General features: G+C 43.0%; 1 protein-coding gene across 1 annotated transcript in view; it reads left to right on the plus strand.

Moving 5' to 3' along the window:
* The window catches only part of DPH1 (diphthamide biosynthesis 1), a 308713-nt gene that overhangs the window by 26875 nt on the left and 257447 nt on the right, over positions 1-24391 (plus strand). The window contains exons 2-3 of the mRNA XM_056558713.1: positions 1334-1486; positions 7592-7655. Of these exons, the coding sequence (XP_056414688.1) occupies positions 1334-1486; positions 7592-7655 (217 nt within the window). The remainder of the gene's footprint in view (positions 1-1333; positions 1487-7591; positions 7656-24391) is intronic.

A 24391-nucleotide genomic window follows, 5' to 3' on the forward strand; every position in this document is an offset into this window, starting at 1 on the left:
TATTTGTGGGGATGTTACTTCACCATTGACTCCAGTTAAATCATCAGTTTCATGGTACCCAAGGGAGAAGGTATGAGTCTATTATGGTACAATAACCTCTTGTACATCTATTATACATTATCAGAGAAGTAAATTGGTGCTTTTCTAATTTTATTCTAGGTCCTCATCATCTATGCATACTTACCATGGCATCCATCCACCTATCAATTGTTGAAATCAACACACCACTTGTTTTTACTTTCATAATGGTTATATATTAACTATTAGATACTAAACTGGTTGTCATTGAAATACTCCCCGCTTCTACATACACTGAAATATGACCACTGATGACTGACCATGACCACCATGACTATCTGACGGTGACCGACAGCAACCATCTTACTGCTATCTATTATTTCACCTTCAGCATATCTTAATCATTTTATCATATGTTCATAATTTCTCCTTCAACCCTGATGAACCCATGTGAATAATATGGGAGAAACGCGTAGGAATATGAAGCATGAGAAATTTGTAAATTTAATCACCACTTTAATGTTTATCAGATAGTGGTTACTACATACCCTTTCCCCATCCACACTTATAGTAGTTAGGGCACGGGTATATAGATTAGGCAGGGATATTTAATCTATAGGGTACTCACCTGTATCCATTTTCCCTCCCCACAGTCAGCCAGATGGCTGTTATCTATTGATATTGTCTAAAGCGACTATTGCTTTCGCAGAATTGCTGAAGTTTATATATCTTTCATTATTGTCTAACATATTGTTTAGTGTGTACGTCACTGTCTTTGTTGTATTTTATAAGAATCTAGTAAAAGTTATATTTTATATTATCTATGCCTCATTGGTTGAGTTTACTTACTAAAATTATATGGGCAACTGGGAAATGTTTCCTCTGGTTTTGATAAATCACCCCCTGTGTCTCTATGAAACCTGTTGGTTTGTAAGAAGAACATTGGAGCAGTGGGCTGACAGTCTTTGTTTGATGCATACAGTTGTAGAGTTGTGCTTATCATAGCGCAACCATAACAGGTATGCAAGATGTTACAGGAGTGCACCAAGCTTCTCAGTTTGATAACCACAGTAGATTACTTATAAGAAAGAGAATTACCAGGGCCTGGGGTGTCTCTGGTATGACCCATATTTTTGTATGTTCTTTCTTCTTTTATTCTCTCCTTTTTTATTTTTTTCCAGGTTCTCTCTTTTTAAGTTATAGTAACCATTTATTGCATGGTGTGGTTTTGTTATGTTTTTTACCAGTTCAAACAAAACAAGTGTAAAACCCAAAAAAAAATTCCATAAAAGTAACTATATCTTACTTTTTTCAGGTCGCACACCGGTTCGTCGGGTTGCTAACCAAATCCCAGATGAAATCTCTAAGAATACCGAACTCTTGGAAGCCATCTCAGTGCTGCCTCAGAACTACAACTTTGAAATTCCCAAGACTATATGGAGAATTCAACAAGCTTCAGCCACGAGGGGTATGTGTTACATGACTAAAGATGTTGAGATGAACTTTTTAGGGGAGATAATTCCCTGAACACACTGTAAAATATACTTCGAACTGCCGTGACATAAAAACCACTGACAGGTGAAGGAAATATCATTGGCTACCTTGTTACAATGGGACCTGTCAAGGGTTAAGAGATAGATATATATATATATATATATATATATATATGTGTGTGTGTGTGTGTATATTTCAGCATATATATATATATATATATATATATATATATATATATATATATATAGTTCTTGAAGTTGATGTGTTGAAAGTGGGAAAAATAACTTTAATGTATCCCTGGAGAAAGAGGTCTTAATGGAGTTTTCACAGTATGTAGTGGTTAGTATCTACCAAAGAGGGGCAATTGGTAAATTGGTGATAGAGTCACGCATGCGCATGGGGTGCAAAGGTTATCCTTTCTGGTCTGATCCCACAGAAGAGCTACTGTAGAACATATTGCTAAAAAACTTAAAGGGTTGTTATCAAGGATTAGAAAAAGATAGCTACTTTCTTCTAAAAATAGCACCACACCTGTCCTCATGTTGTGTATGGTATTACAACTAAGCTTCATTAATTCACCCACTGGAGCTGAGCTGCAATACCACGCACAAACTGAGGACAGGTGTGGCACCATTTCTGAAAGAAAGAAGCTATATTTAAATTGGTACTCGGGCGTACAAAAAACAAATTCAAATCAATTGGTGCTAGAAAATTAAATGGATTTGTAAATTACTTCTATTAAAAGATCTTAATCCTTCCTGTATTTATCAGCTGCTGTATGCTCCAGAGGAAGTTGAGTTGTTCTTTCCAGTCTGACCACAGTGCTCTCTGCTGACACCTCTGTCTGTGTCTGGAACTGTCCAGAGCAGGATAGGTTTGCTATGGGGATTTGCTCCTTCTCTGGACAGTTCCTGACATGGACAGAGGTGTCAGCAGAGAGCACTGTGGTCAGACTAAAAATAACCTTCTAACTTCCTCTGCAGCATACAGAAGCTGATAAGTACTGGAAGGATTAAGATTTTTATATAGAAGTAATTTAAAAATCTGTTTAACTTTCTTGCACCAGTTGATTTGAATTTTTTTTTTCCACCGGAGTACCCCTTTAATGCTGACTATGATATAAAGATGTCAGATCACACAGTGCATCACAGTAGGTTGTGTATGGGGCAGCGTAGCCACCTAGTACATGTACAATTTAGGCATGTAGTCTTGGTGATCGGTGTTTAAACTGTTACGAACGCTGGAGCCGGCGCCGGAAGCTCGTGATGTCATAGCCCCGCCCCTCATGATATCAGGGGGTGTATACTTGGATTGAGGGGGCGGGGCGTGATGTCATGAGGGGGCGGGGCTATGTCACAAGCTTGTTCAGTTTGTTTAAAACGCTGAGCAGCGGAGTACCCCTTTAATTTTGTGGCGAAGCTATTGGGCATCACTTATTTTAGCGCAATAGTTTGTTCTCTACTGTACATACAAGTACAAGTGGTAATGCAATGTACAGGATCCCTGGGAACGCTAATAATAATTCTTATCTTTTCATGATTGTTACTAAGGCAACTTGTTCTTTAGGGTTAGTGGCTTTAGAATATCAGTAGCACACACGTTACAGATATAGTGAAATTATACATGTTGACTTATTATAATAGCCTCCTCTTAAGAGAGGTATTCGTCACTAAATAGCAGGAAGTCCCTGGAAGAGTGAAATAAATAAAGGAAAATGTATTTTCATGCAGCTCATGTCACGCTAATGTCAAGAAAAAGTTGACAGAAAATTGACAATGTGTTATGCTTATATTGGAAATATATTAGAATTCATGTATATTAAATTGAATCAACTGCAAACCTTATATTAGAATGAAATAAACTATATGTATTTAAACTCAACCTGTCACATTGAAATTGCGGTTCACTCAATAGGTAGCATGATAGATCATTAAGAGCTGACCCCACTGATATACGTATTTGTGGGAAAACAACTCTCCCCTCAAGGAAACAGCACCAGTCACGAGGTCCGGGTTGAATGCAGGCAATAAAGATCTTTTACCCTGCATTCAACCCGGACCACGTGACTGGTGCTGTTTCCTTGAGGGGAGAGTTGTATTTGTATCCAGCATGACACGCTGGGGGATACTCTGCACCGCACTGAAGGCCATCCTGTGCTGAAATTTCTAAAAAGTCCTATTTGTGGGAAAAGATTCAATATACAGTAACCTAGTAGTTTATTCATCTAAACATTAAATTTTTCATATTCAAAGTTTTATTTAACAACCATCAAGTCTTGTGACATAACAAAAAGGCCTTGTCCCAATCCTGTGCACTGAGAATACAGCATAACTCCCGGGCCTACTCCTCCTGATAGGCCGGTTGATTATCTGAGTGGACCTGAAGAGGGATAGTATACACTACCAACTTTATATGTCTGGGTGGGTCCTTATCCAACCAAATCATCTCAAAAGGAAGAGGGTCCCTATGAAGGTCCAGATATAAGAAAAGTGAATGAGCTGAGTATATTGCCATAATTTAAGAGGAGTAGGATGAGGTATCGACTAGCACTTCAGACACTGTCTTCATAGAAGACTACTATAGAACGAAGAAGAATTGAAAAACTGAGCCTCTGGGTCTTCCTAGAAAATTATCCACATCCCTGCTGGTGAGATATCAGGGTTGTCCCTAATGGGAGTCGAGGGGCCACCGGGATGAAGTACATCCAGATACCTAGTACAAGCTCGCAGGACTACCTGCACCACCAGGGACAAGCTGACTAGATGGGAAGCCAATCAGTATGAAGGCTGGACCTGTGGGATCGCTGTAAGCATAAGCTAATCCACAGTTTACAAGCAGAGTGATGAAACTAGTTTATACTTTTTGAGGACACTACAGATAAATAGTAATGAAAAGGGTCAGGAAATGCCAAACCCCTGCTTGCTTTCATCTAATCATAGCTAGGGGGGGGGGGCTAATCCATGGCACGAGAAACCCCAACATAGCATGTGGAAAGCCTGGACAACATATCAAAAAAGGAACACGCCAGAAACACCAACAGAGTCTGATAGAGATACATTAGACGAGGCAGAAGGTTCATTTTAAGGAGGTTGACCCAACCTATCCACAAGAAGTCTTTCCTATCTAGAAGTTTCTCCTATACCACTTGCAGAGGTCCTGTTTAAAATAAGCCAATAATTCACCAAAGTTAAAATCGTAGATCCAGACCAAATCATTAGGGACTTGGACTCAGATATTTAATAAAGAAGATTTCCAAGTGAAAAGGAAAGCTCTACATAGAGGGAAGGTGGCTGCTGTGCCCAAGGAAATATCCAGGGCCATGCTTTTAGAGAGATTAATCTTGTTGTTACTAAAACAGCTAAAACAGACAAAATCTTCAGAAATTGCATTAAATGCAGAAAGAAGAAAAGGGGAAAATTATTGCTGGGGCAACTTATAGAATTTGGCAGTATAACCATCTGGGCCAAGGGCTTAATGAACAGCTTAAAAGAAATTGCAACAGAAAACTCTTCCATCGTGAAGGGCTCATTAAGGACTACCAGAGACTGGGGTGGCCGAGCAGGAAATGCAATTTTGTGGAGATAATCTAGCATGTCCAAAGGCCGCCAAGCCGTATGAGCTGCATTAGGCGAGAGTCCATTGATACCAAGTGGCCTTGAGCTCAGAAGCCAGTTATAGGAAGTCCTGTTTCATAAGGAGAAAAGAAAGCAATGCAGGCTCAGACTGCAGATTCTGAGCAGTGGCTGGCTGAGGTTATAGAACCCCTGTAACTAAAAAGCTGTAGGTGAAGCATCCGAAGACATGCCAGGAGGGGTTAAAGAGGAGGGCCGGGTTAGATTCCTCTTGAACCAGCAGCAGAGCAGGTCAGGGGCTACCTCCAGACTAACTCCTGGAGGAGTCCTGTGGGGGTGTAGAGAAAGGCTTAGGAGGCATCAGAGCAGCTAGCATGGAGGCAGAGCCGCGGAGGGTGGAAAACATGGAGGGTCACCCCGCACCCGGCTATGGGCCTTCGGGAGGAGAAGCCAGGATATGGAGAGAGGCAAGGGAAGATGGCACGGGCCAACAGGCTTTAGAGTCCACCTTTTTTTTTTTTTTTAATCAGATAATTTTTATTAAGGTTTTGTTTTAAAACATAGTTGAACATCAACATACAATCCCCAACAACTCCCCACCCCACCCCCCACTTAAAACAAATCCGTCTCAACCTACCCCCACACAAGCTATTCAGTTCATAGTAGAAAGAAGGTACACTCTGGCTCCCCCAATTCGAGTCCACCTCCTTTACTTCCCCACTGAGTGTAGCAAAGAAGTTCGAAATCAGGACCCTTGTTGCTGCCGCAAGGAGTGTCCCTTGAGATGCTTCTTGGCCCTTTTGGACCTCATACCAAGGCAGGAGTCCCCTCAATAGAGCCACTGGCAACAGAGTTTAGATAAAGTGCATGTTATTGAGCTTGAGTCCAGTAGGTACTTCTACTGATTTCATATGCATAATAATACAGGGCGGGTTGTCAATCACTAATGAGGACCACCCTCTGGACTCCCAAGCCCAGAAAATCCAGAAGCTTAAATTAATAAATTGCAAATGATACTGAATCTTTACCCATAAACATGTATAAATGTTTGTCAAGCCAGTGTGGGAAAGAGGAGGGCACTGCCAAAGGTTTCCATTAAAACACGGCTACAAAATGGGAGGACAAAGGCATGGTAACTATGCCTTTTAAAATACAGAACTGGAGCCCTATAGGAGAATGTCATTGTCAGTAATAGAGGTAACAGAACTGCTTATCTCAGAAAAACATTTTTAGGTGTAGGTTGGATCCATGCTTATCCCCGAAACTTACCTAAACTGTGGTGCTCCATGCAGTTTCAAATCCACAACTCTATTATTCCCTGACAGCCTGCGGTTGGGAGATGTAGTTTTAAAACAGCTGGAGAGTCACAGGTTGGGGAACATTGTTTTAGAGCAATTATACTGAAGCCCATAGGACAGTGTTTCCCAACCAGGGTGCCTCCAGATGTTGCAAAACTACAACTCCCAGCATGCCTGGACAGCCAAAGGCTGTCCAGGCATGCTGGGAGTTGTAGTTTTGCAACATCTGGAGGCACCCTGGTTGGGAAACACTGCCATAGGAGGACAGGAGGGGAAGAACAAGCAGCAGCCTGTTTAATAAGGAGTTGTAACATATGTAAGTATGTATAGATATTAGGGAACATGTCGCCGTTTTGCGATAGCTCAGGGCATCTGCTGAAAGGTTCATAGAGCTGATATATTATTTCACAGTTACAATAGAAGCAGGCCTGTTCTATAGTTTTGTGACGGATCATAACATAGTAAAGAGCTGCTGGGTGCACATTGTGCCGTAACATGCAGGTAGCAATTATTTGTGATGGTTGAACTGTTGGGACACCAGGAGAGGTAGAACAAGGTACGTAAATAATGACTGAATCATCCTGATAGGACAATATCTCCGCACCGCTGTCCTGGATTTTTTTGATCGCTATGCCATTTTGTGTTCCGATGATTTGAGTGCATCTAATCCCATTAGGTCCTCCAGCCTCTGAATGTCCTGCGTCCGTTTCCTCTTCCCCTCTAATCATTTCCTATCCTGCTTCTCTTCTCTGCTGGTCACTGATGCAATGCTATATTTGTCTATACAATAACCTGCTTTTTTTGTCCTCCATAGCCGTCTGTCTCTCTCTCTCTCTGTTCGCAGTCGGACCTTTATTTTTTTTGCCTGAACCATTTGTAATTCTAAAGCTTATCTCTTCCCCTCTTGCTTCAGATGTTTCTCATTCTTTATTTTTCTTCCTCTCGAACATTACGTTTCCCACGCCGACTATATGTTTTCTCAAGTGTCTGTCTCAAGATCTCCAAATGTCACATTTGCATGCTTCCTACCGGACGCTAATCCTGTTATTTATCTTGATTCGCTATTATTTGGATAATGTTTTGTGTAATAGATACCTTTTCAGTCCCACGTTGCTTTTGTGGCTCTAAATCATCAGTGCAGGGGAGGATACTGTATTTTAAGATCATTTCGATTTTTGACACCTATTTCACTCACATTTTCCCTTTCAGTTGCTTTACAGATGCCGGAAGGGCTGCTGATGTTTGCTTGCACTATCGCAGATATCATAGAGAGGTGAGGATCCGGAGGACAGAGCAATTATTTATTGGTTTGTTCTTTCAAAATACTGGTATTTTTGCTACAAAGAACATAAAAATATGATTTTATTTAAAGGGCACCATTGCATGAAAGCAAAGAAAAAAAACTGGTCTATCTTGATTTTGTATACAGTCCTTAAGGTTTATCCCAGAATCATGGAAATCAGAACAGAATCCGGGGGCTTTACATAGCCTGCGTAGTTTCACTTACCTGAGTGGCACCACTTTAGAGATACAGTGTAATTTTCCAGCTGAAGCTGGTGCTGGCCATGACAACTTGACATGTGAACAGTGTTGTTATGAACCACCCCAGAGTTTGAAGAAATACTCCAAATGCCAATCATTGCAGCTGTTGCAGAGTATTTTCCTGGGCTGACTCCTAAGGGTCCATTCATACTGCGATTTCCACTGTCCATCAGTTATATATGACAGAAGGCATATGGTTGCTTCTGTTGGTCTGTCACCCATAGGCTCCTATATAAAAAAAAAAAAATTATAATTGAAAAATGTATTGGGCTGTATGTTGCATATACTACTTTTAAAGTAAGTATTTAAAGAAGATGTAGGCATACACACATAATTTTCTCAAATGGGGGGGAGGGAGGGAGGGTTAAAAAAGCAATTTCACCATGCCATGACTACATATTACCACCACACTGCTATACAAAAACCAACCCACCCATATAGTGGTTGATACCAGCTCTACAGTACAGTTGGTAGAAAGTTCCCCCCAATATGTAGATGCCCCATAAGGTGTTTCCCCAGGAAATAGGTTCCCCCTGTAGGTAGTTCCCTGGGTATATAGTGTGTAGTTGCACGTGTAGGTAGTTTCCCAGTATATGTGGGCCCCAGTAGGTAGTTTCCCAGGTATATAGGTGCCACAGTAGGTAGCTTCTTCCAGTAAACAGGTGCCCGAGTAGATAGGACTTGACAAAATTTAATCCTGAAGGAACATACGATTCAGTACTCTAGTGGCCACAAGTGCCTGCGGCCTAGATGATGAGAGACCTAGAAAAGAGCCAAATGGGTCTTTGTGTTATAAAAATTCCAGCTTTTAACTGTAAGCGTAGTCCCCTTAGGACTTGCTTGCCTTTAAAAAAAGGGGCACTCAACCATGTATTCCACTGTAGTATTCAACTGTATGAGCGTCCTTGTGTAAAAACCGCCCTTTTGTGTACACCACTGCATACACATGTAGAAGAACTGAGGGACTCTCGTTTGGCTTCTGTTGGATGGCTGATGATATGTTTCATATGTGCGTTCCTGGAGCATACAGTGTCAAAGTGCTTTTGCATCAGGATCACATTTTTTGTGCTAAAACTGACCACAACTGATGCCAAATTTGCTACAAAAAAGGCACCTTCATTGTCATAAGGCTTTTTCATTTTTTTCTACTAGAGAATGTTCACAGCCAGATAGGAAAATGCTGCAGGATTGGCTTTGCTGTCAACTGCCACGCCAAAAATCCGGATCAGTTACATGGACTACAGTCGGACTGGTTTGGCATCAGTTTCCTTCTGGCCTTGGTGAAAATATTTGAGGGTGCATGGCTCAATGTTGGAGCACTCTTCCCCCAAATGGAAACCCCTTTCCAGTTCTGTTAAAGAACATATGTTGCATTCTGTTTAGCTATGTAGTACGACATAAATAATTTGTACTGTGCTCTCCTGAACTACTAGCACTACACTGAGAGTATAGCCTTGCGCCTGCATGTTGGATATTAATGCACCAGTGCTCTGTGCTATTGCGGCATGGTTAATGTGCACACTTAGTACTTCTGAGTGCGCTGTGCTTATATTATGTCTCTCAGTCAACAATAAAATTAGCTCGATTACCTTTAAACGCTGGGATAGGCAGAAGCACATTGAAAATTAAAATGTCTATCGGCATCACCCTGAAAGTTTGGTCATGGAATTAAAGAGACTTTCATAGAAGCTGGTGTATTTATTGGGCTGTTTGTGGAGAAGAACTTGTTCTTAATGTTTTTAAAGCACTACTAAATGCAAAGCGACTGGGGGATTATGTGTGATAGACTATATACCGCCAGACTTTGGCAGCCATTGATAGGCTGAATTCTTTGTGACATCGATGATCTCATAGATATTAGGGAGGTTATTCAGTGGGATAGAATAAAAAAACATTGGACAGGAATGGGTGATCATTGGGGGGGGGCTTGGCCGCTATCGCCACTGCATTGATGGTGCCATAACCTTCACTTCGCTGACATCATCTCAGTCAGGATGCCCCCATATACATTAGATGGTCATTTGGTCCCCCCGAAAATGGTAGGTTTGCCATCACACATAATGGACATAATTGTCTCCAGAATGAATGGCGGGGACCGCAGGGCCCCCATCAGCGCAGTACTAGCGGCACTGCCATCAAGAGCCTTGGCTAAATGCTATCTCTGCTCCCTTCCCCTGTGCTGTCTAGGGGCCCTCATGGTTTGGCACATGGTTTGGTTTTGGGCCCCAAAATGCCTGCTGGTGGTCCTGGCACAACGTTCCTTATAGGGAACAACTTAATGAGATGGGTAAAACTCATTGGTCGTCTTCAGGCCTCATGAGTCATAAATACAATCCTATACATGCATTTGTTACTGTATGTCCATCTAGATAGAGGAGCTTAGTACCAAAAAGGCTTCTGTGTCTCCTGTAACTTTCCATAGAGAGGTTGCCACAAATCATTTCTCTATTGAAATCCTGCAGTCATAATTCATAGTAACATAGTTTGTAAGGTTGAAAAAAGACGGGTCCATAGAGTTCAACCTTAACCCTACTGTGTTGATCCAGAGGAAGGTGAAAACCCCACATGAGGCTAATGCCAATTGCCCCATGACAGAGGAAAAATTCCTTCATGATCCCAATATGATGATCAGAATAAATCCCATTCTATCCACATAAATCTAGTATCCATAACCTGTAATGTTATTACTCTCTAGAAAAACATCCAGGCCTCCCTTGAACATATTTGAGTCAGACATCACAACATCATGGGTCAGGGAGTTCCATAGTCTCACTGCTTTTACAGTAAAGAATATCTGTCTGTGATGATGGTGAAACCTTCTTTCTCCTAGACATAGAGGATACCCCCCTTGTCATGGTTATCGGCCTAGATATAAAAAGATCACTAGAAAGATCTCCGTACTGTCCATTCATATATTTGTACATTAATTTGATCTAGAGACCCTACACCCCCCCTTCCCCTCCACCTTAGGATATGACATTTTACATTTCATTGAGATTTTATGATACCGTATTTTCCGGCATATAAGACGACTGTGCGTATAAGACGCCCCCAACTTTTACAGTTAAAATATAGAGTTTGGGATATACTTGCCGTATAAGACTACCCTTCTAGATACTACCCACATTAGGCTGGCAGTATAGTTCCTCCCACATTAGGTTGGCAGTATAGTTCCCCCCACATTAGGTTGGCAGTATAGTTCCTCCCACATTAAGTTGGCAGTATAGTTCCCCCACATTAGGTTGGCAGTATAGTTCCCCCCACATTAGGCTGGCAGTATAGTTCCCCCCCACAATTAGGTTGGCAGTATAGTTCCCCCCACATTAGGCTGGCAGTATAGTTCCCCCCACATTAGGTTGGCACTATAGTGCCCCCCACATTAGGTTGGCAGTATAGTTCCCCCCCCACATTAGGTTGGCAGTATAGTTCCCCCACATTAGGTTGGCAGTATAGTTCCTCCACATTAGGTTGGCAGTATAGTTCCCCCCATATTAGGTTGTCAGTGGCCCCCTTCAGCAATATACAGTGTATGGCTGGAGGCTGTATGTCTGTGTACTTCCCCACTTCAGTGGTCTGACCACCGCTCCTCTGGTCCAGGGTCATGATCTACTGCTATGGCCTATAGGCCATAGCAGTAGGTCCCAGGACCGGAGGTCGGAGCACCGAAGATGATAACTGGTAACTTACCATGCACTTACCGCTGGTAACTTACCATGCACGCGTCCTTGCCGCTCCGCTGTGCTCTTCTCTGCTGTCTATGGGTGCACGTCTATGGGCGCACGCATGGGACGTCAGTGACGTCCCTGCGTGCGCTACCTCCCGGCGGCCCCTGTGTTTTTAAAGTTAACATGGGGCTGCAGAAAGGTAACCGGGACATCCTTGAGTTCACTGATCTTTCGGGACACAGGGATGTCCCAAATGCGACTGCAGCACCCGGCGTATAAGACGTTTTCCAGGGTTAAAAAGTGGTCTTATACGCTGGAAAATACGGTATACATTTGGTGGAATCGGTCTGTTATAACGGTATGTCTTTCTTCAGAGTGGGGATGATATTATCTGCTTTGTCCTCTAATTGGGATCTTTCAATTAGCCGCGAGTGGTTGTGGTCTGAGACAGAAGGATTAGTGGTTGTTTCTCGATTGACTATATAATGCTTCTTCCTCTTCTTTCTCTTTTTCTTTATCTCTGTCCTGTACTGATCTGGAGGTAGCTGCAGCCAAGCACTTAATGTCAGAAGGAGTTATGGCTTTGTAATGGATCTAGCTATATATGATGTTTACTTTCTTTCAGACATGGGCTGTAGTTTGTTACTGTGAGGAGCCTGTGGGGGCCAACATAAACACTGGTGCAAGGTGCAGGAGATTTTTCAATGTCTCATTTTCAGCCAACCTTTTCTTTATAGTATTGGACTTCTGTAGTTTGTTGTGTATCCTTTAGCTTTCGGAGACTTCTTAATGTGGGCTTTCACAATATCATGCTATCAATGGCTTCTTTGAAACTGAGGTGTCAGACACAAGGCAGCCCTGTGTGCATGGAAACTGTAAGAAGACATCCAGAGTCCCTTCATCTAGATGAACACATCATAATATACTGGTGACAGAGCATACCAACAAATTAGAGGCTTCTACAGTAGAGTGCTATAGAAGTCTGTGGCTGCTGAATTACAGCTCTGTAAGACTTGAAGGTGGTGCAGAGCTATAAGAAGCTTGTTCATGTAAGTATAAGTCAGGATGGCTATGCACTGTATGCAAAGTAGCTTTCATCCAGTAGGAAGAGTGCTTGCTCTCTGGTGCCATCTGTTGAAGGTAACATCCCTGTAAGTCAAAACTTGAGTTGTTTCACAGCCTTGGAACATGACTGGGAATAATAAGCTAAGCCAGGATTTCCCCCAAAAGAAACAGGAACCATCTATAGATAGCTGTTTTTGCAGTAATACAGAATGGATACTGGCTGGCTAGCAGAGGGGCCTTTTGTGTAGGACTAAGGAGAGTGCTGAAAGGTTTATGGTCCTATAGTCCATACAGTGCTACACTGGGAATAAATATATGCCTAGCTATCCTCCGGTAGGAATAGAGATTGCTCTCTTATGCCACTTATTTGAGGCAGAGCAAAACCCCAAAACAGCTGTCTACAGATTACGAGCAGATTCTGGCTTGGCTTATAGTCCCCATTTGTGTTTTAAAGAGGTATTCTAGCTTTATACATCTTATCCCCTACGATATATATATATATATATATATATATATACATATGATGTATAAAGCCAGAATACCCCTTTAAGACTTAAGCACAGGGATACTACCTCCAAAAGATGGTACCAAACTGTAATTTCTCTTCCCTCTGGAGGAAAGTATTTAGAATTTTTCCCCTTTTGGATTATTGCTTATGAGACTCCAAACACCTTTTAATGGCTGTGTAGTTATGGTTGCCTAAAGCCTCTTCAATTGCTTGTTTGTTTTTTGTGGGACCTAACAATGGATGTGTGAAAATACAAGTACTATATAGCCTGGCATCTGCAGTGAAGGAAAAGGCAATGTCCAGTCAAAGATTGTTCCACTATTCTGTGGGGCTGCATTTTCCTGACTAACAGCAGTTTTTTTTATTGATGGACCCATGTTTTAGAGTCTGAGAGCAGAATACAGAATTTCTGTGCTTCTCTTTTATGTGTCCATGTGCAGTTATCATTGAGTATGGCCATATAAAGCTAATGAGACTTTTGTGCTGAAAATAGAAAAATGATAAAGCCATGTGAAAGCCTTGACAGAGCCATTGTAAAGATGTGATTAACTGATGTGTCCACTGGGTATGTGGCACTTCAGTTATACATGACCGTACTCCAGAATAACACCTTTTGTGTAGGTACAGCTGTACACTATGAGGACCCTGCCAGACAACTACCTAGATCCTCTTTTCTCTATTGGGGCATACAATTATCAGAGAGGGGGTTCACCATTTGAGGTCCCGCTCTATTATCCAGGGAGGGCTGCTCCTTCTGTCGAGTAGGTTGCACAACTATTGTATAGTTTTTCATCTATTCATGTTAATGGTCATTTTGTAGTAGAAGATTGGAGACTTTCTGCAGAGGGAATATGTGGCTCTGTAGCTCCTATTGCTGTTCAATGTTCATTAACAGGACTTTCCAAATAAGCATATGAGAGAACGTCGCTGTTCCACTTCTGGGACCCCATAATTACTAGATGGGGTTGTGACAGGCATGACGGGCCACCACTATGCCAGCCACTTGCACACCTCTTGATCACTAGAGTAAAGTGAGTACAGCACTGTGTAGACTATTGTGGCCCCTACTAAATATTTCCATGCACAGGGCTTCCGCAGGATGTGCTGCATTTAAAACCCATTCACTTTGAGAAAGCTTAGTTGCCATCTTCTGCTCAGGTCCTAGTTGGGTCAAACCTTTAAAGGGGTACTCCGCCCCTAGACATCTTATCCCCTATCCAAAGTATAGGGGATAAGATGTTTGTTCGCTGGGGACCCCCGCAATCTCTCCTGCAGCCGCCACTTGTCATCAGCTGCACAGAGTGAAGATCGCTCACGATAGAGGGGCTGGAGTATCGTGACATCATGGCTCCGCCCCTCGTTATGTCACACCCTGCCCCCTCAATGCAAATCGATGGGAGGGGGCGTGACGGTCATCACGCCCCCTCCCATAGACTTGCATTGAGGGGGCAGGGTGTGACATAACGAGGGGCGGAGCCATGCCATCTGCAGGAGAGATTGCGGGGATCCCCAGCGATCAGACATCTTATCCCCTATCCTTTGGATAGGGAATAAGATGTCTTGGGGCGGAGAACCCCTTTAAATGCCTTGAGTTTATCCCTTCACTTCCGCAGGTTTCATAGCAGCAAGATATGGCGTTTCTTTACAATAATTTGCCGTCATCTGCTAAAATAGGAAAACCCCTCTAAGTGTACACTCACATGTGATGGATATGCTGTGGGTTTGTTGCAGATTTTGACTTTTCTATTACATTTAGTTGGGGAAAAAAATCTGCAGAAAATCTGCATCGTACTTGCTACATGTGAACATAGCTTTGGTGAAAAATGTGTCAACACCCAAATAAGGGGTGTGTGGAAGGGATTCTTAACCCTTTTAGTGCTGCTGTTTTTTTTTTTTTTTAAGGTAAAGAGACATTTTAAAGTAGTTGTTGATTGTAAGAACACTGCCAACAGCACCATAGGTCTTAGCACCTGGGACATCTGTATGGCTTGGCAGAGGTAAAGGGGGGGACCCCAGTCAAGCTTGCTTTGCAGGTTCAGTTGGAGTTCGCCTTTACAGGTTAAATAATTTGGGACAAAGAAAATAAATCGGCGCAGAAAAAGGGGGTGCTATGAGAATGATAAAATCAGTCAGTACAGTTATGATAATTGAGGAAGTACAAAAAGGGACATTCTTTACTACCGAAGCTGCGAGAGCTTTCAGTGCTGTGGCAAGGACAAGGTAAATTAAACATTTCATTCCTATGTGTAGTAAACATGCATTAAGATGACAGTTACCCTCCTGATATAAAATGGTTTAACCACTGCAACAAAGCAGGTAATGTTTGTCACATTTAAATGCCTGTCTTCTCAATGCTTTTGTTTTGTGCATGTGCGTGTGTTTAATGGCTTGAGGCCTCCAAGCATCAGAGACAATTTTCTGGTGACGTCATGGCATACATATACAGTGGTCCCTCAAGTTACAATATTTATTGGTTCCGGGACGACCATTGTATGTTGAAACCATTGTATGTTGAGACCATAACTCTATGGAAACCTGGTAATTGGTTCTGAAGCCACCAAAATGTCATCCAAAAATAGGAAAAAGTGAGGATTAAAGAAAAGTAATAAATAACTAATACAGATAAAGCAAATCCTTACACAGAAAGATCTGCTGGGAGCTGTAAATCACTGTCTATTTCAGTGTTTCCCAACCAGGGTACCTCCAGCTGTTACAAAACTACAACTCCCAGCATGCCCGGACAGCCTTCGGCTGTCCGGGCATGCTGGGAGTTGTAGTTTTGCAACAGCTGGAGGCACCCTCTTTGGGAAACACTGGTTTATGTAGAGGACAGGAGCTTCTTCAGGGTCCTGTACAGAACACGCAATGTCCTAAAAAAAAAAGTAACATGGAGCCGCCCTCCCCTGATGTCCACAGGAGCAGCTATCCCTGGCACAGGTAAAGAGTACAGAACATGTAATACCTCCTTGTACTGTAGGGGGCGCTACCAGACACCAGTCAGTGCCTGCACTTTAGAAATACAGGGGTTTTACCAGTGAAATATCCATTCTGATTGGTCGGTTCTTCCAGCCAATGACACGTTTCGCAGATCCCATAGCATTGTATGTTGAGTCTGGTTTCAAGTTACAATGGTCCAGAAAAGACCATTGTATGTTGAAACTATTGTATGTTGAGGCCATTGTAAGTTGAGGGATCCCTGTAATCCTGCAGCTAAAGGTGTAAACGCCATTATTGTTCCTTATACAAAATCTCATTAAATACCTCTTTTTGGCTGCAGTGTATTATTAGTGTTATTACTGTGGACATTAAGACCATGTGCACATGCCCAAAACCCACACATGGTGGCCGGGGGGGGTGGGGGGTGATGGGGGTCTGTCCCCATGGTTTTTATAGGAGCTTAAGAACGTCACCGGATGGAAAAGAAGTAAAATGCCGTAGTGCCCCATTCCATTAGTCAGCCATTGTACCCTGCCTCACAGTATATTGCAGGGCACGGTGCGACATACATAGTCCCCCCTCTCCTTCCATAACGGAGTCAGCCCTACCCTTATAAAATCCACAATTGCAGCAGATCCTGTGTGTGTGTGAATATACTCTAAGAGGTTTTCTAGGAAATGACAAAGGTAAATACCTTTAGTATGTGCCACCCTCTGCATTTAAACAATAAAAGACCACCACATACTCCTGCCGCGTGAACATATCCTTAGACTATGCTTGCTAATAATGACATTTCTGGTCTACTCAGACATCTCACTTGCGTTTACCATTTTGAACAAGGATTTAAACTGGCCTTTTTCAACATTAAAGGGGTACTTCGGTTTATAAAAATATATATTAAAAATCTTAATCATTACAGTACTTATTAACTGCTGTATGCTCCAGAGAAAGTTGTGTAGTTCTTTTCTGTCTGACCATAATGCTCACTGCTGACACCTCTGTCTGTGTCAGGAACTGTCCAGAGCAGGAGCAAATGCCCATAGCAAACCTCTCCTGCTCTTGATAGTTCCTGACACAGACAGAGGTGTCAGCAGAGAAAATTGTGGTCAGAGAGAAAAGAACTATACAAATTCCTGTGGAGCATACAGCAACTGATAAGTACTGGAAGGATTAAGATTTTTAAATAGAAGGAAGTTAAATATCTGTTTAACTTTCTGGCACCAGTTGATTACAAAAAAAAATTTCCGCGGGTATACGCCTTTAACCACTTAAGGACATAGGACGTTCTCTAACGTCCTCACTACCTGGGCTTTAATGCCCAAGGACGTTAGAGAACGTCCTGTTGTATTTCCGGTCTCTGCCGCGCGCCGGGCAGAGATCGGAACCGGATGCTTGCTGAAATCCTTCAGCAGGCATCCAGGGCAAACGCCGAGGGGGGCCATGTAGGCCCCCCATGTCGGCGATCGCCGCAAATCGCAAGGGAAATCGCCCTTGCGATCTGCGGCGATACCGGGCTGATCGGGTCTCTGGGACCCGACCGCCCGGTAATTTCGCATGATCCCGGCTGTCACAGACAGCCAGGACCATGCTGAAGTATCGGAGCGAGGTGGCAAGCCGGCCACCTCCTCCGATCCCCTGCGATCCGTCGGTTAACTAACCGACCAATCGCAGGAGGGGGGGCGGTTACTTCCTCCCGTCCTGCCCGGCCCCTTGAAGTCCGGAGAGGACGGGAGGAAGACCGGAGGACGCTGCGGGGGACGGGAGAGTGCTGGGGACCGGCCCCGGTACTTACCTCGTCCCTGAAGACCCGGATCCCGGCGAGGAAGATGGCGGCGGCGGCGACAGGTGAGTAGATCTTCAGCCGCGGTCGGGCCCTTTACAGCAATGCACGTCGCCGTAAAGCGACATGCATTGCTGTAATAGGACCCTGTAAACTACAACTCCCAGCATGCCCAGACAGCCCTTGGCGTCTGGGCATGCTGGGAGTTGCAGTTTTGCAACATCTGGAGGTCCACAGTTTGGAGACCACTGTGCCCTTCCAGATGTTGCAAAACTACACATCCTCAGCATGCCCTTACTGTCCAGGCATGCTGGGAGTTGTAGTTCTGTAACATCTGGCCCTTCAGATGTTGCAGAACTACAACTCCCAGCATGCCTGGACAGTTTTGGCATACTGGGAGTTCTAGTTTTGCAACATCTGGAAGGGCACAGATTGGGAACCACTGTATTAGTGGTCTGCAAACTGTAGTCCTCCAGATGTTGCAAAACTACAACTCCCAGCATGCTGGGAGTTGTAGTTCGGCAACATCTGGCTCTAAAGATGTTGCCGAACTACTACTCCCAGCATGCCTGAGAATGCTGGGAGTTGTGGTTTTGCAACAACTGGAGGCACACTGGTTGGGAAACATTGTCTGTTTCCTAACTCAGTGTTTCCCAACCGTGTGCCTCCAGCTGTTGCAAAACTATAACTACCAGCATGCACTGATAAACGGTGCATGCTGGGAGTTGTAGTTTTGTAACAGCTGGAGGTCCCCCCCCTGTGAATGTACAGGGTACATTCACATGGGCAGGGGGCATGCAGTGAGTATCAGGCTGCAAGTTTGCGATGCAGCAAATTTTGCGCGGCAGCTCAAACTCGCAGTGGGAACTCGCTGTAATCCCCAGCCCGTGTGACTGTACCCTAAAAACACTACACTACACTACCACAAAATAAAATAAAAAGTAAAAAACACTACATATACACATACCCCTACACAGCCCCCCTCCCAATAAAAATGAAAAACGTCCCGTACGCCACTGTTTCCAAAATGGAGCCTCCAGCTGTTGCAAAACAACAACTCCCAGTATTGCTGGACAGCCGTTGACTGTCCAAGCATGCTGGGAGTTTTGCAACAGCTGGAGGCACCCTGTTTGGGAATCACTGGCGTAGAATACCCCTATGTCCACCCCTATGCAAATCCCTAATTTAGGCCTCAAATGCGAATGGCGCGCTCACTTTGGAGCCCTGTCGTATTTCAAGGCAACAGTTTAGGGCCACATATGGGGTATCGCCGTACTCGGGAGAAATTGTGTTACAAATTTTGGGGGGATTTTTCTCCTTTAACCCCTTATGAAAAGGTGAAGTTGGGGTCTACAACAGCGTGTTAGTGTAAAAAAAAAAAATTTTTTTACACTAACACGCTGGTGTTGCCCTTTACTTTTCATTTTGACAAGAGGTAAAAGGGAAAAACGCCCCCCAAAATTTGTAATGCAATTTCTCCCGAGTACGGAGATACCCCATAAGTGGGCACAAACTTCTGGGGGCGCACAACAAGGCCCAGAAGGGAGAGTGCACCATGTACATTTGAGGTGATTTGCACAGGGGTGGCTGATTGTTACAGCGGTTTTGACAAACGCAAAAAAAAAAAAAACCCACATGTGACCCCATTTCGGAAACTACACCCCTCACGGAATGTAATGAGGGGTGCAGTGATAATTTACACCCCACAGGTGTCTGACAGATCTTTGGAAGAGTGGGCTGTGCAAATTAAAAATGTTGTACAGCCCACTGTTCCAAAGTTCTGACAGACACCAGTGGGGGGTAAATGCTCACTGTACACCTTGTTACGTTCCTCAAGGGGTCTAGTTTCCAAAATGGTATGCCATGTGGGGGTTATTTTGCTGTCCTGGCACCATAGGGGCTTCCTAAATGCGACATGCGGGGAGCAAAATTTGCTCTCCAAAAGCCAAATATGACTCCTTCTCTTCTGAGCATTGTAGTTTGCCCGTAGTGCACTTCAGGTCCACTTATGGGGTACCTTCATACTCAGAAGAGATGGGGTTACAAATTTTGGGGGGTATTTTCTGCTATTAACCCTTGCAAAAATGTGAAATTTGGGGGGAAACACACATTTTAGTGAAAAAATATATATATTTTTTTACATATGCAAAAGTCGTGAAACCCCTGTGGGGTATTAAGGCTCACTTTATTCCTTATTACGTTCCTCAAGGGGTCTAGTTTCCAAAATGGTATGCCATGTGAGGGTTTTTTGCTGTTGTGGCATCATAGGGGCTTCCTAAATGCGACATGCCCCCCGACCAAAATTTGCTCTCCAAAAGCCAAATATGACTCCTTCTTTTCTGAGCATTGTAGTTCGCCCGTAGTGCACTACAGGCCAACTTATGGGGTACCGTCATACTCAGAAGAGATGGGGTTACAAATTTTGGGGGGTATTTTTTGCTATTAACCCTTGCAAAAATGTGAAATTTGGGGGGAAACACACATTTTAGTGAAAATTTTTATTTATTTTTTTACATATGCAAAAGTCGTGAAACACCTGTGGGGTATTAAGGTTCACTTTACCCCTTGTTACGTTTCCCAAGGGGTCTAGTTTCCAAAATGGTATGCCATGTGGGGATTTTTTGCTGTTCTGGTACCATAGGGGCTTCCTAAATGCAACATGCCCCCCAAAAACCATTTCAGAAAAACGTACTCTCCAAAATTCCCTTGTCGCTCCTTCGCTTCTGAGTCCTCTACTGCGCCCGCCGAACACTTTACATAGACATATGAGGTTTGTGCTTACTCGAGAGAAATTGGGCTACAAATATAAGTATACATTTTCTCTTTTTACCCCTTGTAAAAATTCAAAAATTGGGTCTACAAGAACATGCGAGTGTAAAAAATGAAGATGGTGAATTTTCTCCTTCACTTTGCTGCTATTCCTGTGAAACACCTAAAGGGTTAAAACGCTGACTGAATGTCATTTTGCATACTTTGGGGGGTGCAGTTTTTATAATGGGGTCATTTGTGGGGTATTTCTAATATGAAGACCCTTCAAATCCACTTCAAACCTGAACTGGTCCCTGAAAAGTAATGAATTTGAAAATTTTGTGAAAAATTGGAAAATTGCTGCTGAACTTTGAAGCCCTCTGGTGTCTTCCAAAAGTAAAAACTCATTAATTTTATGATGCAAACATAAAGTAGACATATTGTATTTGTGAATAAACATTTTTTTTATTTGGAATATCCATTTTCCGTACAAGCAGAGAGCTTCAAAGTTCGAAAAATGCAAAATTTTCAATTTTTTCAGCAAATTTTGAAATTTTTCACTATGAAACGATGCAAGTATCGACAAAATTTTACCAATTACATAAAGTAGAATATGTCACGAAAAAACAATCTCGGAATCAGAATGATAGGTAAAAGCATTCCAGAGTTATTAATGTTTAAAGTGACAGTGGTCAGATGTTCAAAAAACGCTCCGGTCCTAAGGTGTAAAATGGCCTGGTCCTTAAGGGGTTAAGGCCACCAGTCATGTGAAAGCAGGTCAATATCTTAGTCCGTGGTCACACTACAGAATCTCTGCCGAAAATATATTCACTGGTATTCACTGGTGCCAACTGTATAAGTCGGACGGACATTGTCGCTCCCCATAGACAGCAATGTATTCCACACAGTATTCCACTGAAAGAATGAACAAGTTCTTTAGCTGGAAGTATTTCAGTGGAAGAAAGCTCCTCTGATATTCTGTAGTGTGTACTGGGCAGCGGAATCCCATTGGCAACAAGAATTTCCTAGAGCAATTTCAAAGCAGAATTCCGTTCTGAAATTCCATAGGGTGAACCCGGCCTAATACATTACAGCTTTATATGATTTTGTCCCGGTTTTATTTCTTTTTTTCCTGCCAAGTTTTTATTTTATTATTTTGTGTCTTGTGCTTTTCTCTATGAAACATATGATTTTTATTATACATCAAAACTGTTTCTCTAAACCCTTTTATTTCAGGAGATATTTACATAGTGTAAATATTTAATAGTCAGGGGAGCCGATATTGTTGACCATAACTGAAAGTATGTCCGGCCATAGCGCTGTATCAACAATGACAGCCGAAGGACCCCATAACACTGATAGTAACAAAAATGTCTAACTGGGCTATCACTGCATGGATGATTAAACCGGTGTGACAGAGTGACGGGAAATACGGATGTGCGCTGAATGTGTCTTGCAGGCACTGCGCTCCCTCCTGAAGTCCCGACAAACCAAACTCCGTGTGCGTACTAGAAAAATTCTCACTTGTACCACTTCCTTTTTATATAACAGCACTGTATCTCCCAACCAGCTTTATGCCTCCTGAGAATTCTGGAAAATGCTGCAGTGCCTAGGATTCTCCTTTACACTTTTCTCTGCAGTAATGGATTTTCATGCATTATACCTTTTGAACACTACAGGTTTTTGTTTTGTTAGGAAAAAAATTGAGTTATGTTATAAATGACTGCATTAAAATATCATCCTACACAGGTTTCTACACAACTGCAGCCTACTTGCTTTGCTTAGGAATACATCCTCAACTAGCCCCTTATGACAAACGCTGTATGTGTTCTAATACATGTTCTTTTCTGCAGTAGAACAGGTCAGACGTCTCTGATCTGTGCTGCGGACTGTATTTATATACCATATACTGTATTATCAGACCCAGCAGTAAATGATTAAATAAAGATGTGTGTGTATATATATATATATATATATATATATATATATATATGTATCACATATACACACAGTATAAACCAAATCTGTTTTGCCTTTTTTCACTGAAAAGCTATAACATTAATACATTAAACAAGGACATTCCTGGTGATAGGTCCTATTATCTTTTATTGATTCAAGCTAAAACTATGTCCACACAACACAGACAAACATGGACATTGACACGTCTGACACGTTTCGGTCACAGCCTTAAACGGGCACTGCCATTTTGCAAAAACGTATTATATAATGTAGATGAAAACATTATACGTATTTTTTATGTATATACATTGTTTAAAAATGTGTATATTTTTGCGTGAAAATGGTGTCTTGTCCCTGCAGCTATTGTCTGTGTGTCTCTGTAGTGTCCCTAACAACAAATATTTACCCCAGAATGGGTTAGGGTCAATTCAACATAACACCGTTGACCTAGGGACAAACCCTGGGTCACTGATACCCTTATTAATCTCACCCCCTAAAACTTAACTTTTATTAAGATAACAATAAATAATAATGTGGTGATCAATTGGGTTAAAATTTGACCTCCTTGTGTGTAATATGTGTAAATTGTTAACTACAAGCTGATTGCTGTCCTAGTGATTGGTCACAGCCAGTGATCTGCAGTATCACTGGTTACTGAGACACACAGGAGGTTTAGTAAAAGCTAGATATGCCCCCTCTACATGTTTTGTTGCAGCAGCAACATCTTCAGGAGGGAAATGGGCATCAACCTGTAGTGTCCCAGCACCAAAGGTTGTCCCGTGGGCTGCAGATCTCCTTGGGCATGCCTGTGCTCCTGTGTTGGGCCCACTGTTCTATTGTTTACTGTGTTTATGCACCTTGCTGTATTGACTGTATTATGTTATCTGTGTACTGTACCCTTAAGAAAGATGCAGAGTAATCAGGTGACCTTGTTATCCAATGGGAACCCCCAAACTGCCCTGTATATAGTGTAGGGGGGAGGAGCTGCCCAAGTTCAGTTCCTAGTTCAGTTTAGTTGAGTGAGTGAGTGAGTCTAGTCACTGCTGTGTGCATAGCTCCATGTGAGCTGCAGTGTGGAAAGGGGGTGGAAGAAGTGTGAGGTGATTCCAAGGGAAGCCTAAAGAAAATCGCTCATCAAATCAGCCTCGCCATTCTGCAAGTGTTCCCTGTACGGGAGTTGATGAGTCACACCCTGGCGGTGTCAGAAATTGGACCTTAGAAGAACCCTAGTCAGTGTGGGATATCTCTTAATCTCCAAGTTTTAAGTCTCCATTCTATCTAATTCAAGTGGGTGAAAAGCACCATAAGTCCCAGGGCTCCCAAGGGTTACAATGCATCCCTTCTACTCTGCTCCTTACTGGGAGTGTTGTACCATCTACTCCTGCCTCAGTAAAAGACAGTTATCCGTAACCTGGCGTCGGTGTGCTTATTGCCCCCCTGCCTGACCCAGGAGAAACTGTCTCCACCTCGGACCGTGTATAGGCTAACTGTGCCCTGGCATCTTGACCTAACAAGTATAACTTACATCCCTGTGTCTCCACATCTCTGTGCAGAGACAAAATACAGGAAATGTGGGCAGACAAGCAAGGCTCTGTCCAGTGAGGACAAGCAGGGCTCTGTACACTGAGGACAAGCAGGGCTCTGTACAGTGAGGACAAGCAGGGCTCTGTACAGTGAGGTCAAGCAGAGCTCTGTCCAGTGAGGACAAGCAGGGCTCTGTACAGTGAGGTCAAGCAGGGCTCTCTGTACAGTGAGGTCAAGCAGGGCTCTGTACAGTGAGGTCAAGCAGGGCTCTCTGCAGTGAG

This window comes from Hyla sarda, chromosome 2 (assembly GCF_029499605.1).
Source record: "Hyla sarda isolate aHylSar1 chromosome 2, aHylSar1.hap1, whole genome shotgun sequence".
Lineage (NCBI taxonomy): Eukaryota > Metazoa > Chordata > Amphibia > Anura > Hylidae > Hyla > Hyla sarda.